General features: G+C 43.0%; 1 protein-coding gene across 1 annotated transcript in view; it reads right to left on the reverse strand.

The window, feature by feature from the left end:
• Nucleotides 1-13460, reverse strand: part of ntsr1 (neurotensin receptor 1 (high affinity)) — a 73097-nt gene that overhangs the window by 2841 nt on the left and 56796 nt on the right. The window contains exon 3 of the mRNA XM_048241769.1: nucleotides 7459-7543. Coding sequence (XP_048097726.1) covers nucleotides 7459-7543 — 85 coding nt within the window. The remainder of the gene's footprint in view (nucleotides 1-7458; nucleotides 7544-13460) is intronic.

Here is a 13460-nt window from a genome sequence, read left to right on the forward strand (position 1 = left end):
TCCACCTTTTTTTTTATATGTTGGTCTTAAGGGGGCATGTCAACCTATCCCATTACCACTTATTTCATGTATAGCGCCACCTAGTTAAAAATTAAAAAGCAAAACATTAGGTGTTTTCATCACAATATCTCTGGCTGACATGCACAAACTGCACGAAATTGAAAATGTAGGATCATTATGACACCCTCCGAATGCATGCCAAGTTTCGTGGACTTTCGTTCATGGGAGGCCTTACAATAAAATAATATATGTGTACATTTAGTGACCGTACACCAACAAGGATTCCCGGGACACTGAAAGACCGGGGTACACGAAACTTGGTGGGCATGTAACCCCACATGGATAGCATGGAACCATCGCTTTTCGTTTTGATCTGTAGCCCCCCCGCTGGACTGGACCCCCCGAAAGGAGGGTAGGGCAGACACAGTTTTCTGTGAATATCTTGAGAACCGTAGGGCCTAGGATGACCAATTTTTTGCGTATGTTTGCCTCCAGGGGTCATGTAAACCCATTCCATATGCACACATGTGCATAAACAGATACACACGCACACAGAAACATTCACAGTAATCCTAATGTGATGACACATACTCACACAGTAGACATATATACGCATGCATGCACATGCACACACACAGGCACATAAACAGGCAAACACACAAGCACATGCACATGCACGCACACACACCCACCCACACACCCACACACACATAAACATAAACATGTACACGCACACATGCACACAATTCAAGAATTTCTCAGAATTATGAACAGGCAAGATGGGGGTGGGGTTGTATAAAATGTATATTACATGTGAAATCTATGAACTAATCATGTTTTGGTACTTGTTGTCTAGCAGATACCAGTGAGAATTGAGTGTGCATAATGCAATTCAGTGAGACAGTTAGAATCATATATGCCTTTCAGCGTGACTTATTTTTGTGGAAAACATGTGCTGGACTGGGCGGCGGTCATATTTTGTACCGCTCTGCGGTACATCTAGTTAGTAATTAGTATAAAAAGTGAAAAGGTGATATTTGTTGTGTTTATTTATTTCAAAATACTTTAATGCTTTGAATTTATTTTATCTTCTCTGAACCCAGAGATGAGAAGAGATACTGGACTCATGAGTCTCTGGATCTGTAACCCAGAGATGAGAAGATACTGGACTCATGAGTCTCTGGATCAGTAACCCAGAGATGAGAAGATACTGGACTCATGAGTCTCTGGATCTGGTTGAGTTGTCCATTGTTACGCATGAATGAGTCAGTGGCTGACTCAGTCAGTTTCAGTGTTTTGCTACGTGGACTAGCACAGATAAAACATGCAGTCTCAGAGCAATGAGAATGAACTACACAGCTTTATCCTGCTGAAGTCAGACATCTTCTCCCACAGACAATGTCCTGTATGTCCACATACAGTCATATGAAAACGTTTGGACATCTATGCTGAAGTTGACTAAAAAGAGGAATAAAAAATAATCTTTTGGACATTGATCTTAATACCTTAAATGAGTAAAAATCCAACCTTTAAGGACACCAATTTTCTTTGTGCATGAATAATATATCATAAATAAGTAAACATTCTTCCTTAAAATACAGGGGGCATAAGTAAGGACACCCCTACAGTATGATAAATGCCCATAGAGGCAGGCAGGTTTTTATTTTTAAAGGCCAGTTATTTTATGGATCCAGGATACTATACATCCCTTGGATTTTGGAATTAAAACAGCCCCACATCATCACATACCCTTCACTATACCTAGAGATTGGCGTGGGGTACTTTCCATAAGATCATCTCTCAATGCAAATCAAACCAGCTATTAGGCTAACTGAAATAAAACCATGCCATATACGATTAGGCTAACTGAAATAAAGCCATGCCATATACGTGCATCTAATACATGTAAATGCTAATTGTACCGCAAGTTGATTTGATTTGCATTGGGTAGATCATTCCTAGTTTATATGTCAATGTGTCTTGGTGCTGTCCAGCAGCAACGCTGTTCAGTAGGCTCTCGCATTCGCTATAAAAACTATGACATATTGCAAGTCATCCTCACCATCAATATTGTTAAACAGACATCAGGGCAGTAACATGAAGGGAGGTCAACTCCTACGCCATGTAAGCCATAAGTATAAGTGATAGCTTTACCAGAACAAACATTATTAGAAAAGGCTTTTGTCATGCCTTTGGGGTTCCTTCCAATATTGATAGAAAACTGGATTGCAGACTGCTGCCAGAATTGCCTACTTCCATCAAACTGTTCCACCCCCACAGTCAGCTTTGCTTTTCTAAATGCTATAACAGTATTTCCCCACTGTCTAAACGAAGGCAGGTACTATCTATGGACAGCACTGTGAACCCTTGCTTTTGCCTGAAGAGCAACTTGTAGATCCCATTAAGCATTAAAAAGTAACAAGAGGAGATTAGCCATTTAAGGGTATTAGTAGTACTGACACATCTAATGGTATTAATAGTACTGACACATCTAATGGTATTAGTAGTACTGACACATCTAAGGGTATTAGTAGTACTGACACATCTAAGGGTATTACTGACACATCTAAAGGTTATAGCAGAACTGACACATCTAAGGGTATTATAGTACTGACACATCTAAGGGTATTATAGTACTGACACAAGGGTATTAGTAGGATTGACTCTCAATGGCACATTCATAATACAACCCTTCATGGGTTTCCTCATGGTCTACCAAAACAACTCCAAGTTCATTGGTAAAAAAATATTTAAATGAATCAGATGGTTTGATTTAAATGAATCAGATGGTTTGATTTTAATTAATCAGATTGTTTGATTTTAATTAATCAGATTGTTTGACTTTAATTACAGATTGTTTGATTGATTCATTGATGTCATTCCATAGCACATAAACTCAGAGACTTCAAATTCTTATCTCAGCACTTCTTAATTACTTCTGCTTTTGTTTCCATGCTGTTTTTCACCTGTGATCTAGACACAGTTTTAGGCCCCAGTTTAGAAACCAGACGGATCCTGACTCACTCTGCTGTTCTAATTAACTAATGATCATTCTGATGATGACAAGTGCAGTGCATTAGTGTGGGTAATACAGTGGGCTTTTCCACCACGCTATGATAATACAGTGTTTTCCACCACGCTATGATAATACAGTGTTGAGTCAGTATGGCTTTATGTTTAGATGTGGTTGTTTTGTCTTCAAAGTGAAAGCAAACCACAAAGGCAACACATGGCCTTTTTCCTCTCCTCAGATTACTCAGTTATAATGTAATCTCCTCAGATTACTCAGATATAATGTAATCTCCTCAGATTACTCAATTATAATGTAATCTCCTCAGATTACTCAGATTACTCAATTATAATGTAATCCTCAGTTATAATGTAATCTCCTCAGATTACTCAGTTATAATGTAATCTCCTCAGATTACGTAAGGGATAATGGACGACACGGTGGTCTGTTCACAGAAGTTAATGCACGGTCGAGGTTGTAAAACATTCCCGACGCGAAGCGGAGGGCCGTTTAAACCTCATAAGTGCCCATTATCCCGCTTATTCCACTGTTGCCACTTGCGTTGTGTTCATTTCCTGTTACAATGTAAACGTTTTAATCGCTAAAACTGTCTTGTTTGTAGAACTACTTTCTTCCGACACATATCAACTAATTTCTCAACTTGCAGAACAAACTGCCATTACTAGTTCTAAATGGATGGTTGCTACGGCCAAAAGCCAGTCGTTAGTTCTATCTCTCCCGTTGTCAAGCGGGAGTATCCCAAGATTCTGATGAACTTTAGCTTTGAAACATTGCTATTTACTAGCCTGCTGTCATCCATCTAGCTAAAAGCCACCTCAGTCATATGCTACAATGTTACTATGTTCTGAACGTCTGCATTTTACAGCTCGGATGCAACGTGATGATTCATTTAAACTTCACAACGAGTTTGGCGAATTAATATACAAGTGTGATACGGCCAAAAAAAAAAATGGATCTACTTCATAGGTGTGCAAATAACATACGGTTAATGGTCGTTCTAAATTACGTAGGACAATGGGAAATTCAACCAAGCAGTGGAATAATCAGTTATAATGTAATCTCCTCAGATTACTCAATTATAATGTAATCTCCTCATCTTACTCAGTTATAATGTATTATAATGTAATCTCCTCAGATAACGTAATCTCCTCAGATTACTCAGTTATAATGTAATCTGCCCAGATTACTCAGTTATAATGTAATCTCCTCAGATTACCCAGTTATAATGTAATCTCCTCAGATTACTCAGTTATAATGTAATCTCCTCAGATTACTCAATTATAATGTAATCTCAGATTACTCAGTACATTATAAACTCCAACATTTTAGCCCTTTTCAACATCAGCCACCTTCACACGCTCTGAGGGATTAGGGAATGTCGCACTTAATTTGGAACCTGACATTCTTTTCCATCTGATTCTTCCAGTGAGCGTTTTTCTCTTTTTCTATTAGACTTCAACCCCAATGAGCCCTGACATCATGTTGAGAGGAGTGGGCCCCGTGCAAATGATTTTTTGTTCCAGTGAATGATCTCAATTACCTCTGTGTGTGTGTGTGTGTGTGTGTGTGTGTGTGTTTGCAAGTGAACTAGTCCATTTCCCCTCTGCATCAGGATCTATGGGTTTAACTACTGCTCTCCCCTGTGTGTGTGTGTGTGTGTGTGTGTGTGTTATTTATTTCATTTTATCAGGGTAATTTCTAGAAGGTTGTGTCTACTCTTCACGGAGGACACCGGCTTCTGCATGGAGTTTTAACATTGTTGTGATCACCTCATTGTGACCTGAGCTGCTGGGCTGCATTGGTACATTTCTTAATATGCACATTTTCCATTGAATGTTTTATACCTGCATTGGAACATGTCTTAAACTACTTTCTCTGTCTTAACAGCGGAACATTCACCCTTTTCCCTCATGTGTCAATGAGCTGTGGACAGTTGAGCATATTGAAAAGTAGGCCTATATTTTCTAGCTACTGTATGTTTGAGTGGACTATGCTATGTTGTTTAATGAGGCTGGCAACTAACATGCTTGTTCTCTCCTGAAAAGGGACCAGGCCAGCCACTGTTTTCCTGTAATTAGTATGCATTTCTTTATTGGGTTTGTTTGTTTGTTTGGTTATCTGACTTTGCCTCTGGGCCTACTACCCATGTGCCCCGATCATAGTAGCATTGTACATTAACAATTGGTGCTATTGATGCTGGTGGTTCTCCTCCCTAACTATGTCCTCTGCTTAGGCTATCGCTGTACAAGGCCGGATCCACACTGATGCTTTGCCCCTTCTTGCCAAGGGACCACATTGGGAGACACTGTCTTGGTGTGTACTATAACTACAACACGGTGTGATATTTTGTAGTGGTGTCGAAGACCTTAAGTGTGTAGTGCTTGCTGCAACAGGACACGTGTGACATTTTTGTAGTGGTATCTGAAGATCTTGAGTGTAGTGCTTGCTGTGTTGCTTCGTCTGGTGTTGGGTTGCTGTCTCCTGTTTTTTCTGTCTCACCAGTGTCCTCCTGAGCAGGGGTTTTGCACTGGCCGATCCGACCTTCCTAGACTGAGGAAAATCCACCAGTTTATAGCTGTATTTTAAGATTTAGAACTTTTCTACTCCTTTTGTACTAAATTGTAATAAATTTGAAATACATTTACATATCTGCCTCTTGTCTACTGTCCCTTTATGGGAACATATAGAATTAGCCACACTACATTCAGGGAAAGATCTGTGGGTCCCTCCTGCCCATCATCCAGTGCGTAGTCAGACTGTAAAGAAGGTATACCGCTTGACGGGTACCCCATGTGTGTGTGTGTGTGTGTGTGTGTGTGTGTGTGCCTAGAGCTGCCGTCTCTGAGATTTACGCCATGTAAGACTCAGGGAGAGGAAGGGAGCACCTAACGTCAGGCGAATTTACAGCAAGAGCCACTAAATACAGGACAATAATTCCTCCTCCAGCCCATAGCTCAGCTCTCATCCCCACCCCCACCACCCCACACCGCCCACAGAGACGACGCACCAAACAGCACTCTTCTGAGGCGGTCAGCCAGCGTCTCTTCTGTAGCCTGGGGCCCTTTCCACTGTGTCTGCTGCCCCTTTCTTACATGTATTCATTTATTCATTTGACCGCTTTAATCAAAAGTGCCTACGAGGGCCTACACAAGTAGCAGTCAATCAAGCTGGGCTTTGTTGTGAGTGCCACATGGCTAAGATCCTGTTTTAGCCAAACACATCTCCACTTCAGAGCTGGAGGATATGAAAACATCTCACTGGAGGATATCAAAACATCTCACTGCAGAGTTGGAGGATATGAAAACATCTCACTGGAGGATTTCAAAACATCTCACTGGAGGATATTAAAACATCTCACTGCAGAGCTGGAGGATATGAAAACATCTCACTGGAGGATATGAAAACATCTCACTGCAGAGCTGGAGGATATTAAAACATCTCACTGCAGAGCTGGAGGATATCCCAGGGAGCACCAATACATTAATAGCCCAGATCAGACAGCAGATCAGCTGTTTTGAGAAACGTGTGGACACTGTGAGTGGCATCTCGGTTAAGATGGGGTGGTGTGATTCATCACTGTGTAGTGGGCCAGATATTGTATCTCAGGGAATAGTGGTATTTGCAGTCAATATCACAAGATATCATCCAAAGCACTTTTGTCTGATAAAACACCACAGAGCAATGTGAGGTCAGAAATAGAAACTTTGTTTCAATCTGTCCCTCTAATAAAACAAAAAAAATGGTAAAAAAAGACCTGCCTAAATATGGCATCACCACCATCCTCACTTTGGAGATCGAGCACTAGGCCTATATAGGCCTAGTGACTATATAGGCCTGCTCGATCTCCATAGTAAGGATGGTGAGCCTTTAGCTCTAAACCACTTACTCCATCAATGATCAATGTTATCACTGAGATCCTTCAATTGCCTCCTCTACACTGAACCAGTTTGTTTCTCTTAACACTCTCCACTTCACATATTTTTGTAATGTGTGTGACATCTGAGTGGGCATATCAGATATTTTTTCCACAGCACATACTCAAAAAGTCAGTGATGGACTTGCTCAGACACAATAACATGTATACTTGCTTTGTGCTGTGTCCATATTCCCTTCAGACTGTTAAAGCCCGCCCATTCATTCTGATGGCACATAAACTCTTAACAGGACGCACTCTGAGCAGGTCTTATTGCTTGTAAAATAGCCACAGGAAGTTGCTGTTCGGGGTAGAAAACACACCCCATAATAATCACGTCTCAATCCTGCAGTACCAGACTCAGATACTGAACAGAATTGAGCCTGGCTACGTCAGGCTAATGTTTATCAGTCTCACGTTGATGATTTAGAAATACCCTTTTAATATAGAAGCCACTCTGCTCTGCTTCAGAGTGTGTCTATCATGTGACATGACAAGACAATGAGCTACTTACTCTGTCCACTCGGCCACATAGCAGAACATGAGTCTTCGTGCATGATAAGGAAGCCAGCAGAGCACAAACGCAATGACCACAGCACCTGAGACACAGACACAGCAAAGTCAGACGAATGCAATACCCACAGCACCTGAAATACAGACACAGCAAAGTCAGACGAATGCAATACCCACATCACCTGAAATACAGACACAACAACAGACGAATGCAATACCCACATCACCTGAAATACAGACACAGCAACAGACGAATGCAATACCCACATCACCTGAAATCAGAGCTGCCAACTCACGCATTTGATTGGTGTAAGAGCGTGTGGAGCTAATCAAATGAATGAATCTCACTCAATGTGTGAGAGTTGGCAGCTCTGTGAAATACAGACACAGCAAAGTAAAAGAGAGGACTGAGGAAATGCTTTGGAGCAGTGGCCGGGGGCGGGCCAGAGCCGGGCCGGGGGCGGGGCACATGACCGGGCCCTTTATTAAACTCATCATAACATCATTTTACAACATAGGCTACACATGCCATAAGCAACAGCGGTCTTACAATCCAGCCGCCGGAGAGCAACTATGTAATTTTGAAGTCCATCGAGCATTATATGAAGTGTAACCAAGAGAACAACAACAAAACATTAGGCTACATGACCCCTAATAATAAAACAACAATAATACGCAGCACTATTTGAAGGGGCATACGACGAGCCTTAGCGGCTCCAGCGAACTCGTCCCGATGCTCTGTGTATGTTCATTTTCTATGCTCTCTCATTCTCTATGGACAACATGGCAAGTCCACTCAGTCTCTCCTGTCCCACTGTGCTCCTCAAGTGGTTTTTAATGATCTTTAACTTGGAGAACGAGCGCTCAGAGGTTGCAGCGGTGGACGGGAAGAGTCAAAATAAAATTAGGGCGGTGCAAATCTCACCGAATGCAGAAGTTACTGCTGGGTGGTTGCATTGGCGGAGCGAGGGGGTGCTTCAGGGGCTCAAGCCCCGAATCTCTTTTCAAAAGCCCCGAATCTTTTTTTGTATGTGTTTTCAATTTCCAACGATTCTTCCCCTCGGTTTCTCTATAAATGTTACAAAATGTAGCCTACTATTACTGAGCAAATATCCCTTACTTTCAAAGCCTAATATTGACAGATAATCTGATTTCCCACACGATGAGTTTAGGCAATGCCAGAGCCGAGATGCAGTTTACGTCATAAACCTGGCAGGAAAGTTCAGAGCGGCGCAGTCAGTTTAAACAGCAAGCCGGTAAGAAAAACTATGCTGGTTACTGGTCAAAAAGCAAGAGAGTCTTGTGAATAGAAGAGAAAACCAAACTGCTCTGACCTCTGACCTCCCATCCTCTCTCCCAGCAGGTTTCACACGGCAGGAGTAGCCTTTCTCCTCCAGGCAAAGACCCTCTCAACCTAAGGTCAACCTAAGGTCACTGGCGTTTGCCTCCGCTTGACTTCACTCATTAATGTCCATGGACTGAAAACAGAATTTCATTTTGGTTTATTCTGAGCAAAAATATAATTTTTTTGTTCCTGTTCCAGTGATCCAAAGCCTCTCCTCTAAATAGTAACCAGTTAGAATGTTATACATGAAAGGTTAATGAGGTTCCTTTAAAAATGACATTTCCTTTACAAACTGATTTATGGCCGGTGGCACAATACTAGGCTAGGCTTTTTTTGCCCAACAGCCTTAAATCAAAGCTCATTAGATGTCAAGGCTAACTTTTAAAAACACTGTGCCTGAATTCAGGTGCTGGGCGAGATTTGAAAGTAAGCTATTAGCCTATATAATATTAAATCTTTAAAAATGTCTAATAACCTAACTTCCGGCAAATGTCAAATATTTTACACAATGTTTCAGTAATTTAGGCTACAGCCTTGGAAAAGGCAGTTAGTGTTGGATATGAAAATCCTTTTTATCACCTAGTAGTTCTAGCCTATTATACAGAGGAGACACTGATTCATAAAATCGGACTAAATTCATCCTATAAGGGGTCTGGGGAACACTGTGTGGGCAGGTGACTTTCCAAGCCTATGGACGTTTGAATAATATTCAAATAAAGGTTAATCAGAACGATAAATACCGTTATTAACCGGTCGTCTAAAATTGAAAATAACGCTTTCTCTTGACTGTATGGAAGCAGCACTAACTGCTGCACTAACTTGTCCTTATCGCACTGTACCTTGACACACGCACACACGGACGCACGCACGCACACACCCGCACGCACGCACGCACACACACACACACACACTTACTGCTGCTCTAACTTGTCCTTATCACACTCTACCTTGTCACACACACACTTACTGCTGCTCTAACTTGTCCTTATCGCACTCTACCTTGACACACACACACACACACACACACGCGCGCGGCGCAAGCACACACACACACCCGCAAGCACACAAACACCCGCATGCACACACCCGTACGCACGCACGCACACACCCGCACGCACGCACGCACGCACACACACACACACTTACTGCTGCTCTAACTTGTCCTTATCACACTCTACCTTGTCACACACACACTTACTGCTGCTCTAACTTGTCCTTATCGCACTCTACCTTGACACACACACACACACACACGCGCGCAAGCACACACACACACCCGCAAGCACACAAACACCCGCATGCACACACACCTGCACGCACGCACGCACGCACACACACACACACACACACACACACACACACTTACTGCTGCTCTAACTTGTCCTTATCGCACTCTACCTTGACTGACACACACACACACGCGCAAGCACACACACACCCGCAAGCACACAAACACCCGCATGCACACACCCGTACGCACGCACGCGCACACACACACACACACTTACTGCTGCTCTAACTTGTCCTTATCGCATTCTACCTTGACTGACACACACACACACACACACACTCTTACTGCTGCTCTAACTTGTCCTTATCGTACTCCTTGATTGTTTGTCCTTGTTGGAAGTCGCTTCGGTTACAGTAAAAAGCGTCAGCCAAATGTAATGTAATATAATGTAATGTTATGTCTGGTTAGTCTTTACTAAAAAAAAAGAGTTTTAGTAATCAGGTGAACCTAGAAAGGACTCATACCATGTACATTAACCACAGGAGTCTGCATGAAGTAACATCTTTTATGGTGTTTCAAGAACATGACTGTAATGATATTAACTGCCTAATAGCTCTATGCAGATTAGGTTAGGCCCTTTTATGGTTTGTCATATGTCATAAAGCCATTAGCTATGATATTGATGAAAGTTGATATAGGGTTAGGTGACTGGTCTGAAGATTTTAAGGGGAACGTTTTAACGTGTCAAAAGCATGCGGTAGTGTAGCCTCTGTAGTTGCTATCTCTGTGATTTCTTGGGGGAGCACATGTTTGTCAGGGGTCTTCCTGCCCATCAGAACCCTCATCCCACCTGTAAACCACATAAAGGTCTTTATTCCAGCAACATGGTCTCTTGTGTCCATCAATGAAAGTTCACAAAGGTCACCTCTCTAGGTCACCTCTCTAGGTCACCTCTCTTATTATTGCACCTCTAGTGCCTTAAGACGTGCAGCGCAGTGGAGGCCAGCAGGTCAGTACAGAGTCTATACCCTAGATACTCGCTCAAACATATGGGTCAGCTGGCATTTCTCTGTGAAGATTCACCACAGTTGTCCTGACTTCAGCAGCCATTTTCATGCACATTTCCACTGATGCTGCAACCTCAAGAAAAGGACAGGATGAGTAACAGAGGACTGTAGGGGCTAGCTCTAACTGCACAGACACACACACACACACACACACACACACACACACAAGTGAGACACACACACACACACACACACACACACACACACACACACACACAGGGGCTCTAATTGCACAGAGACACACACCCACACACACAACTGGCATAGCACAGAGACACACACCCACACACACAACTGAGACACACACACACAACTGGCACAGCTCAGAGACACACACCCACACACACAACTGAGACACACACCCACAAACACAACTGGCATAGCACAGAGACACACACCCACACACACAACTGAGACACACACCCACACACACAACTGGCACAACTGGGCCTGATCAGCCAGAGGAGACAAAGGCAAGCGGCTTGTTGAGGTGGCCAGGGGTGTTGAGGTGGCCAGAGCACTATGTTTTCGCAATCATCATCCCGAAGGAGTGGGCATTTGTTTAGACCGCTGTCTTGGCAACCCCAGGGGCTGGGTGTCTGCTTTTGGCCGAGCACGCTAGAGGCTACAGATGAATTGGCACGCTAGAGGCTACAGCTGAGTTAGCGCACTAGAGGCTACATCAACATGCTCGCCACAATATGTGAGTCACAGAGAGAAAAAACACAGAGATGCAGAGAGAAAAGGGGCATGCACAGATCATAGATCACAAAAGAGCATGCACAGATCATAGATCACAAAAGAGCATGCACAGATCATAGATCACAAAAGAGCATGCACAGATCATAGATCACAAAAGGAGCATGCACAGATCATAGATCACAAAAGAGCATGCACAGATCATAGATCACAAAAGAGCATGCACAGATCATAGATCACAAAAGGGGCATGCACACATCATAGATCACAAAAGAGGCATGCACACATCATAGATCACAAAAGGAGCATACACACATCATAGATCATAGATCACAAAAGGGGCATGAACAGATCATAGATCACAAAAGGGGCATGCACAGATCATACTTTAGATCACAAAAGAGCATGCACAGATCATCACAAAAGGGGCATGCACAGATCATACTGTAGATCACAAAAGAGCATGCACAGATCATCACAAAAGGGGCATGCACAGATCATAGATCACAAAAGAGCATGCACAGATCATAGGTCACAAAAGGGGCATGAACAGATCATAGATCACAAAAGAGCATGCACAGATCAAAGATCACAGATGAACAGGCCATGATGCTGGCGTTACGTCCAAAAAAATCATTTTCATGTAAAAGCCAACAGCAATTTCATGACTGAAAAGACATGAGGATATTTCAGTTTGGTGAAACATGAGCTTCAACATGCACATGCAACACGTGGATGATAGAAAAATCATTCAACATCACCATCACATGGAGTGTGGCACCATGCTTTATACATGGAGTCTGTCTGTTGCTTTACACATGGAGTCTGTCTGTTGCTTTATACACGGAGTTGGTTTTATGCAGTTTTACCCAAGTGCGGCCTGTTTGTAAATAGCTCACATCGGTTAAGTCAGTCTTTGTCAGTCTAAGTCAGTCTACGGCTTGAACAATCTAGCCCTGAGAGTTTTGTCTTTGTTGGTTGGTGCATCCATGTTTGTGTGTGTGTGTGTGTGTGTGTGACAGAGAGAGAGAGAGAAAGAGGAGGGGGGTGTATTTTATATTTAGAGAGCGGAGAGATGTTTCTGTCTTTTGTCCTGCCTTACATACCTCAGACAGGCAGACAGAGCAGTGAAGGCCATAGATCCACAGATCATGTATTCTCTCTCATTCACTCCCCCACTGCATACAACACAGTCCTCTCTCATCTCTCTCTCTCACACACACACACACACTCTCTCTCTCTCTCCACACACACACACACTCTCTCTCTCTCTCTCTCACACACACACACACACTCTCTCTCTCTCTCTCACACACACACTCTCTCTTCTCTCTCTCTCTCATACACACACACTCTCTTCTCTCTCTCTCACACACACACACTCTCTTCTCTCTCTCACACACACACACACACACACACACACACACACACACACACACACACACACACACACACACACACACACACACACACACTCTCTCACACACACACACACACACACACACACACACACACACACACACACACACACACTCTCTCTCTCACACACACACACACACTCTCTCTCTCTCACACACACACTCTCTCTCTTCTCTCTCACACACACACACACACACTTCTCTCTCTCTACACACACACACACACACACTTCACTCACACAC

Source organism: Alosa alosa, chromosome 4 (assembly GCF_017589495.1).
Source record: "Alosa alosa isolate M-15738 ecotype Scorff River chromosome 4, AALO_Geno_1.1, whole genome shotgun sequence".
NCBI lineage: Eukaryota > Metazoa > Chordata > Actinopteri > Clupeiformes > Clupeidae > Alosa > Alosa alosa.